Source organism: Catharus ustulatus, chromosome 11 (assembly GCF_009819885.2).
Source record: "Catharus ustulatus isolate bCatUst1 chromosome 11, bCatUst1.pri.v2, whole genome shotgun sequence".
NCBI classification, from domain to species: Eukaryota; Metazoa; Chordata; class Aves; order Passeriformes; family Turdidae; genus Catharus; species Catharus ustulatus.
This window is the reverse complement of record NC_046231.1, coordinates 7,962,498-7,982,698: the sequence shown is the minus strand read 5'-3', so window position 1 is coordinate 7,982,698 and position 20,201 is coordinate 7,962,498. Positions and strand designations below refer to the sequence as shown.

The 20,201-nt window shown below is 42.1% G+C and overlaps 2 protein-coding genes across 3 annotated transcripts; one reads left to right on the top strand and one right to left on the bottom strand.

Moving 5' to 3' along the window:
• Nucleotides 1-498: 498 nt before the first annotated feature.
• On the top strand, nt 499-11,757 carry DNAJA2 (DnaJ heat shock protein family (Hsp40) member A2). Its single transcript, XM_033069504.1, has 9 exons — nt 499-673; nt 3,366-3,425; nt 4,392-4,612; nt 5,876-5,956; nt 6,279-6,412; nt 7,610-7,806; nt 9,200-9,344; nt 9,523-9,650; nt 10,156-11,757. The coding sequence occupies exons 1-9, from the start codon at nt 596-598 to the stop codon at nt 10,342-10,344; spliced, it is 1,233 nt and encodes a 410-aa protein (XP_032925395.1). The 5' UTR covers nt 499-595; the 3' UTR covers nt 10,345-11,757.
• Nucleotides 10,619-18,812, bottom strand: LOC117001294 (borealin-2-like). Of its 2 annotated transcripts, XM_033069506.2 has the most exons (10): nt 18,613-18,812; nt 18,303-18,431; nt 17,366-17,406; nt 16,967-17,027; nt 16,462-16,529; nt 15,633-15,700; nt 14,927-14,965; nt 13,726-13,858; nt 13,414-13,500; nt 10,619-12,661 (listed from the first exon to the last, which is right to left on the bottom strand). In XM_033069506.2, the coding sequence occupies exons 1-10, from the start codon at nt 18,770-18,772 to the stop codon at nt 12,614-12,616; spliced, it is 834 nt and encodes a 277-aa protein (XP_032925397.1). In that variant the 5' UTR covers nt 18,773-18,812; the 3' UTR covers nt 10,619-12,613. The 2 variants fall into 2 exon arrangements, with proteins under 2 accessions (XP_032925397.1, XP_032925396.1); XM_033069505.2 differs by having other exon boundaries at nt 10,619-13,500.
• Nucleotides 18,813-20,201: the final 1,389 nt, after the last annotated feature.

The following is a 20,201-nucleotide window of genomic DNA, read 5'->3' as shown; positions in this document are numbered from 1 at the left end:
TTCTCCCAGCCAGTAAGTAAAAGGATGAGAGAACAGTATTAAGCTGCACTGGGGGACTGGTAGCCTGGAACAAGGCAAGGATTTTTTTCACAGAAAGAATGGTTAGATATTGGAACGGGCTGCCAAGGGAGGTGGTGGACTCACCGTCCCTGGGGGTGTTTAAGAAAAGACTGGACACCGGCCAGGGCACTCAGTACCACGGTCTGGTTGACATGGAAGTGTTCAGTCATAGGTGGGACTGGACGATCTCAGAAGTCTTCTCCAAGCCCGCCGACCCTGTGCAGTAGCAGGCGGGCTGAGGCCGGTGTTCCCGGGGCGCCGTTCCCGGTGCTCCCGGTGTTCCCGCTCCCCGCCCGGCAGCCCCGCCCGTGCCCTCACAGCCCCCGCGCACAGCGCCCCCTGCCGCGCCGCGCCGGAACTGGGTCAGGGGCGCCGCGGGGGCGGGGCCGCGCGCCTCGCGCGTCGCGGCGCGGTGACGCAGCGCGTGCGCGGTGACGTCGCGGCCGGTCCGTGTCCGTGTCCTGCCGCCGGTCTCGGCCCTGCCCGCGCCGCCCTCGGCCTGCCCGGCCCCGCTCGGCCCCGCCGCCGCCCCGCCATGGCCAACGTGGCCGACACGAAGCTCTACGACATCCTGGGCGTGCCGCCCGGCGCCTCCGACAATGAACTCAAGAAGGTGCGGCGGAGGGGCGGAGGCCGGGCGGTGGGGGGGGTGGTGGGCCCGGCCGGGCAGGGCCTCGCAGGCGGGCGGGCGGCGAGGGGAGCCGGGCCCAGCGGGGTCGAGCGGGGCGCGGGGGGCAGCCCACGGGCGGCGCGGATGAGGCCTGCGGTGCGGGCGCGGCGCCGTGCCCGGTAGGCCGCGCCCGGGGCCGGGCGGTCGGGGAGGCCGCGGGCAGGGCAAGGGCCCGGCGGGAGCGGGGGGCGGCGGGGCCCGGCCGCGCTCGCTGCGTCCCTGTCCCGGCGCGTCCCGCGTGGGCTCCGGGCGCGGGCGGAACGCAGCTCGTCCCGCCCCCGCGGCACCGCGCCGTGCGCGGCCGCAAGGGCTTTTTGGGGGTAAGAATCCCTGCGGCTCGGTCCTCACCGGTGCCATTGTCTGCCCCACGTGCAGACCTCGGGAGGATTCTGTCGCGCTCTTAGATGCGATTCCTCCCAGGCCGAAAGCGGCAAGGCGAGGTAAACAAAGAAGGGAGGTGAAAACTTGGAGCTAGGTCGTCACTATAGCAATTCCATCCTGTATCCTAATAACAATTATTTTATTTTTTTTTTTTTTTTTCTCCTTTTTTTTTTTTTTTTTTTGTGGAAGGCCTTAATAACCGCTTACACGTGAGGGAGGAGAATGAACCAGACGGTTCACTAGCAGAGGCTTCCGCGGGTGGGTGGTGCTGGCACCAACAACTGCGCCTTACCCGGCATGCACGCGGCAGCCTAATTTGTGCAGGGATAGGCAATTGCAGTGTTGAAATTGTGCTGGAGATGGAAGGCAGGCGGTGAGAAGGTTGTGTTTTGTATACAGCACTATCCACCAGAATATTTTATTTTCTTACGGAGTTCGCTTAAAGCTGTCTGTGTCTTGAAAGAATGAAAAGCAGAGCAGTTTTCTGCTCGGATAGCCTCTACCACCCAGTATGAATTACCACATTTTAGGCTAATCATGGAATGTAAATTTTCCAACTGTCTGCAACACCAAGGAGATGATGTGTATCTTGCTGTCATTGAGAGGTTTCATATATGTTTTAAAATCTGGTATTTTAACCTATATAACAGTATGGAAAAAGTGAAACTGAATTTTAGTCTGAAGAGGCTTTTATAGTAGCTAAATTAACTTTTACTGAAGTTATATATGTTCCCAGTGTAGACCTTGATTCTGGATTTGGTTCTGATGAAATAAATAGTGGTGGCTTCCTTTAGGATCGTGGGCAGTTGTAAGAGTTGCTCTGGCCTGGAGTGCTGTTATCAGAAGATGTGAGGGCTTTTTCTTATCAGAGATCATCTTTGCAAGTTCCTTTTTCCCCTGATTAGATAATGTTGCTTAGATTATCAGTTTAGTGGTGTTTTGGTTTTTTTTCTTGGTTGTAATACTTAAAATATATGGGGAACATCCATTATAACAGAATGCACAGGTTTGTGGAGCATTTTGCTTTGTTCTGATGTGTGATTTGTCCAGTAAGATGTAGGAGTTTTGGTTTTTACACTTACTGTGCTTTAGAATATTTGGCTTGTACTATCAACATTGGTTTTATTTCATTAGTTCTTTGTCATGTCTTGATTGCATGCAAAAATACAGAGTGTTTCAAGATAAAATCAGTAATGAGAAATAACTGGGTATAAAAGAAATTTGTTTTTTCAGAAGTTGTGAAGTTGTGATTTCTGTAAAGCTTTGTGTGTAAAGCTCTTAACATTGTAGTTCTAGAGAGTTAGTTTAGGTACTCAGTTATTCAGAAAAAAGTTTTTGAAAAAATCCACTCCAAGAATTCATACTTCAATTTTTTGCACTCACATCACTGTAGTTTTTTTAATAGGTGTAATTTGAAAAATAAAAGCCTGTATGCAATCTAATTTAATATCTGTACCCCGATTTTTTTCTGAGGGATGTTGAGGTGGAGTAGAGGAAGGGTTGAAGTTTCTACTGTCATTGGCTCCAGTGGTAGGAAAAGTCTCTGCCTGCTGTGCTGTTTGCTTTGATCCTCTCAAGTGCAAGCAGAACAGATGAAGGGCTGCTCAAGAACCAGTGATGGTCCCGAGTGTCAAAGTGCTGGTCAGAAAAAAGCAGTCTGGAAAGTCCCTTCTGGGGATTTGGCTCTACTTACTTCTACTGACTTACAGCAATGAAGTTAAATAAAAGCAGTGCTGTGTACGTTTCTGCACATGTAACTCATATACTCAGCTCGAAGTGAGGTGAACTCTTCCATTAGTGGTAGGTAGAAGAAGGAAATTGTTGTGAGGAATGGTTGTAGGGTTGAATGGGAAGCTGAGGCAGCCATTTTGTTACTGTACTGCTGTGGTTGAGGGCAAAGACAAACGGGTTCAATTTTACTGTTGTGGTGTAGGGTTTGAGTGGGTTCTGAAGAATAAGTCATGTTAATGAAAATCAAATGGGATTCTCCCTCTAAGTTAATGAGGATAAGCAGGAAAACTAGTTCTAGCTATTGTGTGCCATAGCTGTGCCTAAACGCAAGTCTGGTTAATGTATGCGTGTAGCAATGTTACATTTTTTTAGGTCATATCAATGTATGAGTGACTTTGAAACACTGTTGTATTTTCACTTTGTTTTATTAGGATATCCTTTCTTCCTGGGGATACTACTTGAGTTTCTCAGAAAAGAACTGTTTAATGGAAATTTCAACTTATTTTCTACTTTTTTCAACTAGGCATACAGAAAACTGGCCAAGGAATACCATCCTGATAAGAATCCAAATGCAGGGGACAAAGTAAGAAACACTAATGTTTTTTTAAAAATACCTTAAGTTTGCTATTACAGCAGCATTTAAAGAACTGAATGCAGGTGTTGGAGGCTTGCTGTTTAAGTTGTTAAACAATATTTTGAGAGGGAGCATTGTCTGGTCAACTCCTCAGTTCCGAAATCTGCCAGTGTAGCTCGTGACAAAATGCAGCAGTTGGCTGAGTCAAATTGGCTGAGAAGGTAAAAAGAGAGGAAAAAAATGCTTCTCATTTGCTGAGATAATGTCAGCTGGCATTGACGTCTACGTAGGAATTTGTAAAAGATTATCAATTTTTCAGATTTTTCCAACATGGAAGAGATGTGGAGATTCTTAAAAGTGCTGCAGCATAAAACAAATTACATATGTGGGAAGGTTGAATTAGATTTGTTATGCTAAAAGCAATTTTAAAATTGTCAATTAAGTTGACTCAGCTGATTATCTTTAACCAAATGGGAGTTCTGATGGCTTCTTAGAGGTGAGCAGAGATGACTGAAAAGATACTAATTTCCCAAATGCATTAATATACATTTCAGTAAGTTACTTAATTGTTAGTGTATTTTAAGTGTCCAACATCTTGAAGTCTTTGCTGTTAGTATGTAACTGTTGAGTATTCTGCCTTTTGGCTTCTGCAGTATTGTGTTCTTGGGGGGGTTTCTTCAGTTGGATTTTTTTTTTTTTTTTTTTTTGTAAAAAATCTGTCTTATGCTAGTAAAGAACAAAGCCAGCCAAGTTTTGCAGTAAAATGTCTTATTTTATGGTAAGATGTAACAAAACTAAGCCTAAATCTGACTTTAAAGTCTTGGTAAAAATAAGTTAGGTTAAAATGAGGGTGGAAAAGTGTTTTGTTGTGTACCTTCTTAATTGGTAGGTGTTCATGCAAGGGGAGAAATTTGTAAAATGCTGCCTTGAAGTTCTAAATTATCATGTACTGTTTTGACTCTGTTCCTCTTCTAGTTCAAAGAAATAAGCTTTGCCTATGAAGTATTGTCAAATCCTGAGAAACGTGAGCTGTATGATAGATATGGAGAGCAGGGGCTCCGAGAAGGGAGTGGAAGCAGTGGAATGGACGATATTTTCTCTCATATCTTTGGTGGTGGATTGTTCAATTTCATGGGAGGCCAGAGTAGAAGTCGCAATGGTAGAAGAAGAGGAGAAGACATGATGCATCCACTCAAGTGAGTACCTTGATGCAACTTATACTTTGAGGCTTTCCTGACCATAGAAATTCTGCTGGTTTCTATTCTTGATACACTTCTCAGTTGACATCATCTGCAGTCTGCACTACTCTTCAGAGCTGAATGTTGTGTGTAGAGCAGGGGCCAGTCACCTGGAGTTACTTTCCTTGGTTGGTTAATCTGAAGACTGCTTTGCCAGGTTATTTGAATTATGTGCTTTGTTAGCTTCTGTTTTGGTCCTTAATTATGTTTGGTAGTTCTAATCTGGAAAAGCCTTCAACAGCCAAGTATTACTCACCAGACATTCTTGAGAAATGGAGGTGCCCTGGAAAGACTTGAATTCATGGGGCAATGCCAGCTGGAACTGTGGTTGAACCCCATAATTAATGGAGAAGTGTGTGTGGTGGCTTTGGTTTTGATTTTGTTTATTTTGTCAAAGCCATTCTTGAATATCACATCTAACTGTGTTTTGGAGATCTCTTGCAGTCATGGCTGGCTTTTTTCCTGCTGAGCAGGTCCCTTTTAAGAACTTCAGTTAAGCAACATCTTTCCTGTGGTTGGCAAACCGTGCTTGGTGAAGTCTTTAACTTCACATGCTTTCTTAGTTTAGTACCTAGTACTCCATGGTATATTACTAATAAACATTGTTTTTGTTATTTGTAAATACTGATGCCATGCAACCTCTTCTCAATACATTGAGTTGAAATTTCTGTCCACTAACAAACCCTTTTAGGAGAAATACTAAGGAGTTAAGTGTCCTTGGGGACGTGCTACCCCTCCCCACTAAACTCTTGGGTAGAAAACCTGATACAATAGTAAGTATTCTATATGTGTTCTTAGGTATTTATGCAATAGACAGTATTATTGTCAGGAGTGTGTATAGAGGTTTGTTTCTCACCTGCCTGGTAGAATTAAAAATAATAATTATGGCTGTATAATAGCACATAGAATTCTAGATAGGATTGGCGGTGTTTCTCCATAGGAAACAGGCTTATCTGGTTTCTTCTGATTGAATTACAGTTTTTCTCTTAAACTATGTTACAAGTGTATATTGATACATATGGAATTTTTTTTCAGTAACTATTTGGGGAAGCCAAAGTGGTGCTTTAAAATCTTATTTTGATAGCAGACTTAGTCTTATTAGGAATATCTGGGTGGTTTTTCTTTTTTTTTTTTTTTTAATTTGTCCTACACAAGTATTTTAATTACATGGGCAAAGTAAGTTGTTAAATGATAACCCAGGAGAAATACTTTATTTTGTAGAGTCTCTTTAGAAGATCTGTATAATGGAAAGACAACTAAACTACAACTTAGCAAGAATGTCCTTTGTAGTGCATGTAATGGGTAAGTTTGTTTGTATTTTTGAATTCTCTGATTGCTTTGTTGGCAGATAGTGTAATGAAGGATCTCCTGTGTCAGATCTTTATCACTGTTTGACTTACTGGAGCCTGCTTTCAGACCAGCAAGTTGCTGAACTTGAATGATGCTGTTGATGGAACTGGAACTATTCAAGGGCTTTGTGTGGGGGAAGGGTGGGAGAGCAGAGCTCCTAACTGTAATTGGCAGTGCAGTTGGGCATGTAGGCATGTTAACCTGCTGCTGGAGGGGGTTTTTGGTTTCTTTCTGAAGAGCTTCCTTTTCATGCAACTGGTGCTTTGTGCTGCAGGCAGGGAGGGAAGGCTGGCTCCGTTCAGAAGTGCAACGCCTGCCGGGGCCGGGGCGTGCGCATCATGATCCGGCAGCTGGCCCCAGGAATGGTGCAGCAGATGCAGTCCGTGTGCTCTGACTGCAATGGAGAAGGTAGGCCAGGCTCTCTCTGTTACTAAATGTGCTTGCTTGGATCCAGCCTCCTGCTCAAATCTCCAGAGAAACTTATCCAGGACACTTCTGCCCTTACCCAGTCAGCTGCATCTCACTCTGTGGCAGCATGGAGAAATCATTTCAGTCAGAACAGCAGCAGGACTTACAATGTTTAATGTACTGAAAAGCAGCCTAGAAGCTCAAGCAGTAGGGATTGATCATCTCTAGAAACATTTAGATATTAATATTACTTACTGTTGTTACTCTTGTGTTGAAGTAAAAATCCAGGATGTTGCTGGTTTAGGAGCTATTTGTCTTTTTGCATCTCCTGATACCAAGGAGAGTTTTAGGTTAAAAATGGGAACCTAAAGTTGAATTTTTAACTTCTTCAAATTAAGATTATATATTTGCCTGACTTGGTTCTGTTCAGGGGTAACAAGTTTATATGATTTCACTTCATATGATTTCTTTTTGAGCCTTCTGCAGTTGGCAGAATAGTAGCATCACCTTGTGGATGATTTTACTTGTCACAACACTCAAGCTACAAAGAGTTGTATTTTGTGACTTGTCAAAACATTTCATAAATGATGTTGTCTTTAGCACTTCATGTGCCTAACCTACCTATTTAGTTTCATAATGTCATGCATTGTTTCACAGAAAGGTGATTTAAGGTGAGAAGCTTAGTATTTTAAGCCAAGTGCATCTGTTTGTGGCACTTAGTGCCGAAACTTTACAGTCCATGTGTCCTAATGCTTTGGTTACTGTGTATAGAGACAAGAGCTCACTGGAAAAATAAAGGTGAGGTAGAACAGAGCATTGAAGCCATTTTAGATTGTTGCCCTTCATTTTGCTGGAAATAGTAATTACCTCTGTAGGGGTGAATCTGATGTGACCAGCTCTCTTTCCCTGTTTTTGTATGCAAGACTCTAGTTCTGCTGGCTGCATTTACTCAGGACTGTCTTGTGGGGATATTCTGGGAGATGGAGCAGTCAGGGAACTTTTTTTTTCCCCCTTCCTTCCCCCTGTCTCAGCTAGGGTAAATGAAGCCTGTATTTCCTCTTGTGAGAAATTCATAAAGCAGCATCTAAATCATTACTTGTGTTGCAGAAATTCTTCTGCTTGCTTTCAAATAGTTTTTCCTAGGAATTGGATACAACTATGTCAAAATCTCTTGAATTCAAATTTGTCTTTATTCAGGTGAAGTAATTAATGAAAAAGACCGCTGTAAAAAATGTGAAGGGAAGAAGGTGATCAAAGAGGTAAAAATACTTGAAGTCCATGTAGATAAAGGCATGAAACATGGACAAAGAATTACATTCAGTGGAGAAGCAGATCAGGCTCCCGGTGTGGAACCAGGGGATATTGTCCTTTTACTGCAAGAGAAGGAGAATGAGGTAATGCTTTTGAGTTTATCTTTTAAATGCCTTTTATTCAAGTTGTTAATATTTAAGTTATATATATGGCCATTCATTTAAAGTAATTGATACAGTTGCAGCTCTGGGAGAGATGGTGAATAGCCTTTAATAGATTTATAGTGTGTAATGTGGCTTGCATGGTGAGCCAGAAAACACTGGGCAAGTCCTTAGCCAGACGACAGGCAGCTTCTGGTGCCTCCTAATGCTAGTAAGGGGTAGCTTTCTCAGACTGACTTTGATACAGTAGATACTGTGAAAAGCCATTCAGGATATTAACTTTAATCTGCTTTGTTCATGACACTAACAAAATTCTAAGTGTGATTTTTTTTCCATGTCTTGTGACATGGCAGGGTACTCCTGATAAAACCCCCAGATGCTTTCTGTGTCTCCTGCTATGGTTCTGGAAATAAGTGAATCAGCAACATCACCATTTTCTGTTAACATAACAAACATTATTATTTTATATTGGTTTGGTAAGACTTAGTTCACTGTATTCTGGACTATATACACAGCACTTTGGAATTAAATATTGCAATTTATCTTCTGTTAAGATTTGTGTGAGGCAGAGTTGAGGTGACTGCTCCTTTTTTAATTCTATTGTTAAAAAATACCAGATATAGCTATGGTGAAATAAGAAATAGTTTGTGTGTTGCACTTGAGGAGGGACTTTGTTGTGACAGAGTAGTATGTGGTACAGATTTAAACTCCACTCATATAATGTTGGTTATCTGCTAATTGGGGACTTTGTAAGCTTTTCAAAGCTATGTCAAGGACTGCTAATCTGCCAGTCTGTACTTTGTCCTGGTGAGTAAAACTAGATAGACTTTTCTCTTAAGTTCTCTTGAGGTGGGACTCATGGTTCTGCCAGTGGGCAAATTTTAAGATTTACACTGATGAAGAATCCTGAGCTGTGTGGCCTAAAGAGCTCTTCTGACAGCAGTAGACTAAGTGATCAAAGTCCTGCTGTAGGTCAAGGTAGCTAAAGCAGATATGTGTGAGGACAAGAGCTGAAAAACAAAGATGTGGTTTATGTACCACAGTGCAGGGGAGATAGTGTCAAACTGTTTACAGTTTTGTTTATAGGCTGCTTGTTTAGAATATGTTGGGAGTGAAAGAGCAGTGCTGCTGTACAGGCTTGGTTTAATTTGAATCTTACCTTGGTATGTGGTGTGGTTTGGCTTATTTTAGATGACACTTGGTCAGGCACAAGCTTCCCAAGCATGTTAAGCCATCTAAGAGAATCAAGTTCACTTCATACAAAGGCTGTTGCTCTGACATGGAATTTTAAGGATGAATAATAATGAACTCTCAATAATGAGTCAGGTGGAGTTGTTATTCTAGTACTAGAATGGACATCTCCTTTGTTTTCCAGGTGTTCCAGCGGGATGTGAATGATTTGCATATGACACACAAGATTGGACTTGTTGAAGCACTGTGTGGATTTCAATTCACATTTAAGCACCTTGATGGACGTCAGATTGTGGTTAAATATCCTCCTGGAAAAGTAATTGAACCAGGTAGGCTTGAGCCAATAAGGATTTCTTTGTTTATGCTTTTGTGATTCTTCAGCACTTAATGCCACCCTTATTGTCCTGTTAGCTGAACCTTGGCTGGGGAAACAGAGAGAACTGTATGGAGAGAGAATGGCTCTGCAGTAGCACTCTCCTGATTTCTTCACTCCTCTTTGAATTCCAGGTTGTGTTCGTGTAGTCAGAGGTGAAGGAATGCCACAGTATCGCAATCCTTTTGAGAAGGGGGATCTCTACATTAAATTTGATGTTCAGTTTCCTGAAAATAACTGGATTAGCCCAGAAAAGCTCTCAGTAAGTCATTTTTCAAGCATAAAAGTGGTGTCTTACTTGACAGAGTGTGCAAAGAGCCTGTGTTGTACCTCATGGGCTTGTTTTCAAGTGCTTAAATTTAGATGCAAGTGCAGTTCTTTTAACCTTTTTTATGGCCCATGTGTTACTTGGAAATACCCCTTGAAATATGAGTTTGTGGAAGCTGTATTTAAGAGCTGTACAGATGGCTCACAGATGAGGGCAGGAGGAGAATCTTTCTGTTGCTGTGTGATAAGTCTGGAGTGCAACTGTATTTACTGATTGCACTTTTGGTTGATGATATGTGGAGCTGTTTGTTGGTGTTCTTGAAATGGTGTCTTCCAGTTGATACAAATACTTCTGAATGACTCTGCAGTTTGGAGCTTTCATCAGCATAGACTTGCAAGCCAAACCTGCTCTTGGAGGTGTCTTGAAGTTGTGGGAAACTGGTCACTTTATTTAGGAGTTGTAGCTGCAATACTGAATGCATTTCTTTTTTTTGGGGCAGGAACTTGAAGATCTTCTGCCAGCTAGACCAGAATTTCCCAATGTAATTGGTGATGCAGAAGAGGTAGATCTTCAAGAATTTGATACCACTCGTGGTACAGGTGGTGGCCAGAGACGTGAAGCTTATAATGATAGTTCTGATGAAGAAAGCAGCCATCATGGACCTGGGGTACAGTGTGCCCACCAGTAAACATTTGTCTAAAAAGTTGCACAAGGATTTTCTTTCAAATTTTGCCTGACTTGTTTTCAACAATCCAGCTGGATTGTATAAGTAATCCAGATGAACCAATGGACATCTATTGCTGTATGTGTAACTTTTAAATTGGTCTATAGTATCTACAGAGTGTAATTTAAACTAACCACAAGCTTACATCTTCATTTTGACTGTGTAGCAGAATAAAGCACTTGAAAGGAAGACGAGACTCCTTTTCACATGGGTTTTAAGTTTGTCCTCGTATCTGTGCTTGATTTTTACCAGTTTTGTGTAGATTTTAAGTTTCATATTTTAAATTCAAATTCTACATTGTAAAGTTTGTGTACAATTTGTCCTGAGGCTTGGTATTTGGCTGCACCTGCATAAGCTGCTACAAGTAGAATCAAGAATTTCATAGCCTGTATCTATCATCTAGATGCATGGTAAATGGGCTTTGCACATAATGGGTTTAGAGCTGACTGGGAACAATGAAAGACTAAATTAGAAGTGGTTGTAAGTTTTTTTTTCTACCATCTTGTGAACGGTTTCTGAAATTAAATAAAAGCAGTTGGTGTATAATATATTTCTTTTGCCTTGTAACTCTTACTTTTCCAGTGGCTTTAACTAGTCTGTGTATGAAGAGACTATGTAGATGATAGATATTTTATAAATACAGGGAGGCTGAAGCTGCTTTAAGACTAGGTGAAGGTTAGCTAACAACTCTGTGCCACATTCAAGTCTCTTCCTGAAATAAGAGATGACTAAATGGGCACAGGGAAAGCTGCAGCCATGTCCCCTTTGTGTGAAGAAAACACAAGGATATCTGAATTCATTGTAAAGATAACAAACCCCTTAAATGGGGAATGATTAAATTCTGAAATAATGGTGTCTTTTAGCCTTTGAATCCTATTCAAAGTCTTATTCAGCCTCACTTCCTCGAGAAGTGTTTCCAGTTTAAAGAAAAATTTAACCTGGAAACATAATAAATGTAGATGGTTTTGTTACTTTTCTAGTAGTTTGCACTTTGGTTTAAGTATGAAGATATTAAGATCTCCAGCTGCAGTTCTACTACTATTAATTGACAAAAATGCCAGAACAAAGCAAAAATGTGACCTTAACTAAGGAACTGTTGTGCATGAACAGTGTTGGGTTGGTAAGCTGCCTCTATAGCAAGGTTTCTCTCCTGTTTAAGTGAGAAAGTTGAAGCTCTACTTTTCTTTACAAATCTGAAGTGTGACTTGTTTAGTTACTTTTCTGATAGTTGTTGACACTTTATTGATGAGGTTGGAGGGACAAACTCCAAGGGTTTGAATGTGCTTGGGTAGACATTGGCATTTGAGTGTTGCTGACCATCCTTGTTATAGACTCTAAAAATGAAGCAAAAATAAATACTGTTTGATCTGTATTTCAGTACTGACTTATGATGTGGCATTCTCTAGTGGGTCTTTTATTTTCATTTATTAAAACTTGGGATTGCTTTTTGTGAAGCCATGGTTACATGCTGATCCTTCCTCCTGACAGATCTCACCAAGGAGTCAGTTCTTGTAACCTGCAGTGCTTAAACAATTGCAACACCTATCTTCTGCTTGTAACTCCTAGCAAAATAGAGTACTACTCAAAACCTTTAATCCCCAATCAGATTGGTTTTTTTGAAGGGGAAGAGAGGATGGGATTAATGGCAACTTTTCGGATAGCTGAAGTGAAGGGATGGAAGAAGAGCTGATCACTGTAGGGCAGTTCTGTTTCAGTCCTCAGCTGGCATTAATTTGGGCTCCTGCCAGCAGCACCTGATAACAAATTCTAATTTTACCTGTCATCTTGCACATTACTGTTAAGGCATTACTGTCATGTCACACACAAGAGTGGAAATAAATTTTATTCCTGTGTTAGATTCATATATGCTACCACATAACTGAAATTAAAGTGTCTTAAGGCTGTTAAACTGAAGTACAAGGTACTAAATTTCTTATTTGTGAGCTGAATGTTAGAGAAACTTATTTCCTATGTACAGCCTCTTACTGCTCATTTTGTTGTAAACTTAGTTAAAATCTAGGCTAAGCCTTCTATAAAGAAGTAGCATTTTCTTCTGCTTTTTGGTATCTTCATAACAAGAACTTAATAAGACACATCACATGATATAAAAACTTATAAAAACATTTACTGGGCAGTATGCAGCTTTATTAAGACATAATAGACATAATTTCAACACTTTGGAGGCAGCAGGCAGGAGCAGTCATGAATGTTTTGTAGTCACAAGACAGTTCCATTAACTTGGTTTAGGTGTTACTTTTCCACACAGAACAGTCAGCTCACTCTGAGGGGGGAAAAATTCATTTTAGTTCAAGCTACCCAAAATAATCTGGAAGAAGAAAGGGTCCCTACTGTTAAAGCAAGCAGTGAGCACTTATTCTCCACTGTCTGCCTAGAGGCAGGGCCATAACAAAAAACACAGAACAGCTCCCAGCCCTTTAGCTTGACTCAGCTGCACTGGTCTTTACACCTGCACAACTGTAAACTGGTTAATACCTTCACGTCTGGATAGATTTCTGTTACTTCCAACAATAGCCCAGGTACCCTCAGGAGGGGTGGGCAGTATGTGCTACAAAGTTCTGTTCCCCTTTATTTTGCTTCACAACCATTAAGGCAGATCCTGTTCAACTGCAGCAGAGCATTAACAGGTTGTATTACTTACTCAGCACAAGGGACACAGAATAATGATTGCAAGAAGAATCAGAACTGAACCATAGCTTTGTCAGCCTTTGTGAATGAGAGATAAGAGAATGGCAGTTTGCTCACAGGGTAGGACAGCCACCAGAGCACTGCAGAAGGAAGAGTTTAAGCTCCTGTGGTCGCCCAGGCTGTCACCAAACTGCACATGCTTATGTAAGTGCAGTTAGTTTTACATGGGATCCCTCTGCAGCAGTTCTCCTCTCCCTCCAACTGATGCCAACCAGTTTAGGCTTAAACTCCAAAGAGTTTAAATTTTCATTCATGACAATCTGACATGAAAGCCTAGGACCAGCTGTCTGAATACACAGATCTGCAAATCTCCTGGTTCAAGCTTACCACCAGGTTATGAATGTGCTGTACTGTATCCTGATTTAGGAGCTGCACGTCAATATTACGGAGGTCTCCACCAGCTGTACAGAGTGTCTGTGAAGAGAAACAATTATAAGATTAAAAGATTTTTCTTCATGCCCAGCTTCTCTAAGACTCATGTGCTCCCCTGTACATTGCAAAACTTTAGCAAACATTTTTCCTTCTGTTTAGCAGCAACTCATTCAGAAATAGCAATCACTAGGATAGCTATCACTATCAGACTATTTACATCAATCAACTACTGTAAGAGGAAAATGTTTAAAAAAAAAATAAAGATACCTGTCCATCAGCCAGGGGAATGTTGACAAATGGAACACTTTTATGTTGGGGTACTGATTTACTTCTTTTTAGCATGCCTTGAACTCTTCCACTGGGAGGTAAAGTTCTTGAGGCAGTCTGTTGTAATCCAGCACTAGAGTACAATGAAAACGTTACTCTGAGGTTAACTTTCTATGCTCTGCTGGAAATTTTCAAGCATGAAGCAAATGCCAGTAGTAGGAAATACACCTAGGAGAGAGGCAGTCATGTTTAAATTTTTCCAGTTCTGCCAGGAGACTACAGAAATCCAACACGAGCAGCACTTATGTGCACTGCTGGGTAACGTTTTATGACACTGCCACTGCAGTAACCTTGTAAGCCTGTGACACAAGATGACATTTTGGCCACTCAGTAACTAGAATATCCACTCTCCAATATCAGCAGTGAATGTTTACAAGTTTTGGAAAGAGGAAACTTCATGCCTCAGGGCTTAAGATAAGACGTGTGCTGTATCTGTCTACTACAGAGGGAGATACCAATAAATACCAAAGCTGCTACCTCTCAGAGGCACAGGGCATGCCTTATGCCATGCAGAATTCCTAAGTTTTCATTATACAGTTGTTCTTATTCTACTAAAAAAATGTAAGATTTGGATGTGTTCTGCATGGAAACCAGTCTCTGACATTCATAGCAGGCCAAGGTGAAACTGATGGTTTCAGGACCCATTTAAGTTGTTCACTCCCTCACTTCAGCTTGTGCCAAAAGCAAATTCTGTAGTGTATGGAAAATGATACTAACTGAAAATCTTGACTATTCAAGATGCCAAGAACTAATTATCACTGTATTTGATTAAGGGGTTTGTGGGGATTGGTTTCTTTTTCTTTTAACAAAGCAGTATTGGTGACATTTTAATCAAGGTTGGGCTCTGAGAACAAGTTTGAGATGTAAGTCTGTAAATACTGAATGAGAACAGAATTTATACTTTAAATACATTTCTTCACACTGACTTGCTTAGGACATCAAATCCTGTGCCTCCATGAGAATGTAAGTTAAGTTAACACCCACACCCAAAGCAGGAGGTGTAACTGGTTTGGCATCCCTGCTGTCACATTCAGTGGCAGACCACAAAGATCTGTTATATCTAGATTGATAATAATATAAATATATAGTGTCTTGGTATTGAACAGAATTATTTATTAAGAATGAGCCAAAAGCCCCTTACCTTTTAGCTCCCTTTGGAGTGGCTTTGAGATTTGTGGCACTGCAATGAAAAGAAAGAGACTTAACATCCTTCTGCAAGCCACACTAGCAGAAGAGTAAACACATACAAAAATAAAAAGTAGTTATTGGTTTTGTTGGGGGTTTTATTTTGTTGGTTTGTTATTTTTATTTATTTCTTCCTCATCTACTTCTACTGCAGAGTTTTAGATAGGATGAAGGTAGACAGAGAGTGGATTACAGAATGCTGAATGCACTGTGACAGGAATCTAGTCTGAAAAACGCATGAAAGAGCCCTCCTGAGGTAAACATGACAGAGTGGGACTTAAAACCATACAAGAACAAAATAACAATTTATGTTACTGGGCAAGGGAGGGCTGCAATACCCAAGTCAGGTGTTTATTACAGAACAATTCAGCAGTACTAGCACAGCAAAGATGCTTCCCTCACATGCTCTCTTCCATTAGTATTGTTTGGGAATCTGTATTGCTCCCGTAAGTTCAGAGCTGTGCACCATTATGCCTTCATCAGCTACAGGTGCTTTTGTGTTCGGGTTCACATCACCACAGAGCATTTCAGTCAGGCTATGGAAAGAATCCTTATCAGATGTATTCCCATTGGGCTCAAATCTCAGCTACTATATTTGAAAATAATTGTGTTCAGCACTCACAAATTCAGGTGAGTTAAATAAACTATCAAAGGTTTCTTACCTAGAAAGAGAGTTCAGTTTGCCACTTAAACCAGAGGCTAATGAAACCAGTGACCTGGTTTTGGAAACCTGAAAGTTTATATATATAAATGTAGCAGTTTAAAAGGGTGGCATTTGAAAGCAAAATGATAGGTATTTGCAGGAAACAATACTGTAAACATTCCTGTTGAAAAAGGGTAGTTAAGGCCCATAGTGCTGCCTTTTATAGATATCTAGAAAATGCCAAATATGCATTCCAAAAGAAGTTTCATAATGCCAAAACATATTTACTCCTACTGAAGTTCTGTATAAGCTACCACCTGTCTAATATATACCCTTCCAACTTTTAAGCCTTTTTACAGTAAAAGTCTGTGACTGCACGGAATCTTTTTTGTATTTGTTATCATCTTGCTACATCAGTGTCTGGCTGAGGAGCTACACTGCACAGACAGACTGAGGTGGTAAAACTGAAACACTTGATTTGGTTTAGAGACAAGAATGCACTACTCAGTTACAGAAAAGCATGGATTAAATAGGATTTAAAAATAAAAAACGTTTCAACAAAATATGGTTTCTCAAACCATCAAGACTTTCTGTCAAGTCAAGAGAGAATGACTATGCCAGTACTTGCCAGCCCATGTGAATTAGTCACTAGAAGTGCAGATACCATATTTCATTATGAAAATAATTTACTGTTAGTCTTGCTTAACTTCAAATTACATTTAAAATAAGTGACTTTTCCAACAGACAGCAGAGCACTGGCCTGCCTGGTCATGGATCTAGCAGGGTTTGTGGCAGGTCAGAACTAATTAAGTTCTTATGTTTTTTGAATAAAAACAGAATAAACTTACTTTTTTAGTTATTTTCTTTGCAGAACTGTGCTTGGAATCTTCATATTCAACAATTGTAGTTACCTTAACTAGAAATGTATTAGCAAGACAAGGAAAATAAAGATCTCATGAAGAGCACAAAACACCACTTCAGCCTATTTCCCCCTATTGACAGCTTTGCCCCCTTCTGCTATCCAATGTCATGCACCAGGGACACAGGTCAAAGCAAACTGTGTATTCATCACTGGCACTGGGACACACAGGACAGTTAAAAGACTCCAGATAATCCCTCAGCCCACAAACAAAAACAAATTACAGCCCAGTGGTGCTGTGTTCCATATTGCATATTTGGGAATATGAAGAAAAATGGTATTTTTCTTACAAAGCTCCATGGGCAGAATATTGAGGGAAACCTAAGAAAAGAGGAGTGACTTTGCTCCTATGCTGTAAAGCCTTAAATCTGTCTCTTCTAAAAAAAAAAAAACAGAAAAGATAATGCAGGAACCACATTATTTAGTTGACCTACCTTTTTTGCTGTTGGTCCTCACCAGTTTGGGATTTGGCATGTCTTCTAGAGAGCAGTCATTCTGAAAAAAAAAAATCCAACACGGGAAGGTTGTCATATTTTTCCCAGTAGATGTGTATTATGTTACAAAAGGCAATGAACTAAAAGGGCATGAAAGCAACTAACAGGAAATGGGATTGGCTAAACACCAGGAGTTGTTTTGGAAACATCTGAATTTCTGCCAGCAAATGACCCTAAAACTTTAGGTAGTGTTCCTAACTGCACTGGCTGTTTAGTCTTTTCATATCATCTTCTATTTAAAAACACAGCTAAACGAAATCATTTGTCTGAAGTATTTACAGCTGGGAGAGAAGAATTCTGTTCTGTAAACTGTGATAAAATTTAAAAACACATACTTACCACTGCAGCAGCAAGAGCCACTTCCTCCCGTCCTTGCAAATCTGTAACTCAAGAAATGATAATTTATTTAGATACTATTACTTGCATAATATTTATCTTCAGATTGTTATCTTATGGGCTAGGCAACCTTAGGTCACCATATGTGTTACATTTGAACAAGATTCCAGTCTTGTAGGACAGTCATTCCTACACAACAACAATGAAAATCTAAGGCCATTTCAGTGTTTAATCCTTGAAAGAGTCCTGAGTGTAGTCACAATAAGGTATCCCCCTGAATTCAAAGAACCACCACATACACACATTGCACTGCAGACAGCTAATGCTCTTAGGCAGAAGCTTCTCCAGGACACCAAAATACATACTCAGGCTTACAGTAAATTCAAGTTTTTCAAGAGGTTCAGGTTTGATCTCCGTGTGGCCCTTACAATTTTCAGCTGCAAAGATTCCAGAAACATCAGTTCTCACCAGAATATACATCTGATACTCTGTACACATCTTAAACCTCTGCATCAATGGGAGTTAAATTTAAGTTTGTTTATCATCACAGGTATATGACCAGATTAAAATGGCTCAGGAGAGTTCAAATTGACAAACAGAAAATAATCTCTGGCTAAGGGTGAACAGATTCAATGAAAGAAATGCTTGTTTTTATACACAGAAAACACTAGGCTTGTAATTATTTCTTGTATCTTCAGACTTTAAATAAGATTACTTAAGTGCACACATAACAGACCAGTCACCAACTAATTCTATATCCTGTGTTACACCGATCAGTCTTGAACAGGAGTGCTCAGCGAGCATCTGCTGGGTAGCAGCACTGCTGATCTGCTTAAAATACAGGGCAGACAAAGCAAACCTTTTCACGAAAACCACCAAGTTCCCCGGTTTTCTGTCGCAGCCCCGGGCACACCGGTGTCCGCGCCCCGAGCACTCTCACCGAGCACCTCTTTCCTCTTCATCTTCCTGACGGCAGCGGGCATGGTCAGCAGCTCCACCGCGAACGCCTTCTCCGCTGTCTGCAGCAGCGAATCCAGCTCCTTCTTCATCTCCTGGATGTGCTCCTTGGCTTTAAAACAAAACACGCTTTTATTGCCATGCGTGTCACATGTTTCCAATATAAGCACTGCAAGACCACGCTGTAAAAGAAAGTTAAACCAGCGATTTATCCGGAGCAATCCAGTCGGAGCGCCGGGAGCGTCCAGCAGCCAGCCCGGGGCTCTCCCTGCCACCCCGGGCCCCCGCCCTACCCTGCTGGTCGAAGTCGCTGAGGAAGAGCGCGATGCGCTGCTCCTTCTTCTTCTGGGAGAGCGCGCTGAGCTGCTCCCTGTCCCGGAGCAGCGGCCCGCGGTCCGGCTCCACGCCCGAGTCGCTGCTGCGCCGCCGGCACGGGCCCTTCCCCGGGGCCATGGCCACCAGCCGGCTCAGCCCAGCCCGGAGCCGCCCGGAGCGGGCCCGGCCGGACACACCCCCGGGCGGGCCGGGGCAGGGCGAGCGGCGAGAGGCGAGAGGCGAGCGGCGAGTGAGGGCCGCGGTCCCGGCTCTGCCAGAGGGGAGGGAGCGGCGTGAGGGGAGCGGGGCGGGGAGTGCCCCTCTCGGAGGTGCCTCAGGCGCTGGCACCTGTAGTGACAGGACAAGGAGAAATGGGTACAAACTGAGAGGTTAGATAATAGAAGTTATTTACTGTGAGGGTGGTGAGACACTGGAAGCCAGGGAGGTTGTGGATGCCACCACCCTGGCAGTGCTCAAGGTCAGGCTGAAAAAGGCCTTGAGCAGCCTCGCCGTGTGGGAGCTGTCCCTGCCCAGGCAGGGGGTTGGGACAAGCTGACATTTAACGTCCATTCCACCCCCTCAACATTCTGTCATTCTATGATTTAAAGATCATTATTCCCTGGCAGGAGCTGGGCAGGCTCATACACACGGACAAAGAAACAAAGACACACAGACAGACACAGACACACAGGCACACAGGCACACACACACAGACACACACAGTCGGTCCTGGCGGCAGAAATGAACTGCTCTCTTTTGTTCCCTGTTTGGAGCAGCCCCGGGCTCACAGGAGCTGTGCTGGAGCAGGTGAGCATTTCCATCCCCGGGAACTGTGACCAGAGCCGGAGTGCTCAGGGCTGGGGCAGGTGCTGCTTGTGCTGCCAGGGCTTCAACAGGTGCTGGGAAGCCTCTGTACTCCATAGGAACAACCGTTTCAGAGCCCAGCTTTGGGTTTAGCTACATTACTGCTGTTCAGTGTAGCTGTTACTGCTGTTCAGTGTGCAGAACATGCAGGCTTTCAGAGCTATCCAGGAGGATAACCTGCTCTGTCCAGTGCAAGTGGTTACAGCTTGTGCAAATTCTGGTCGGGTGAAGACAGGATTTAATAAACGTGTTGTAACAGGGAACATTAGAAAGGCATGGCTATACCAAGTGTTGAATACATAAAGACATTCAAATCCATATCATTAAATACAGAATTACTTGAAGAAACTTGTCTTGCATGTATCTAAATAATAAAAAAAAATACCAGAGGTGTAAGTATCTTGGGTTTTGTACAAATTTGAGCAAGGAACTGTGCAAGAAGGCATTTGGATAATGCTTTAAAACACTAGTGGTTTTCACATGGTGCATACAGATGCTGCAAGCTCTCTGAAGTGAGTAGCTTTTTCTGTATCATATGCATCTGGCACACCTCCTAAGCCAGATGGGACAGACTATGCCACTCAAAAAGAGCTGTAAAAAATCTGTCTGACAATTCTTAATATAAGCATTTTGTATCAGACCATGTTCTTGTTTGTAAAACAAACCACATACTGCACTACCCACACCCCCAAAAACAAACCTT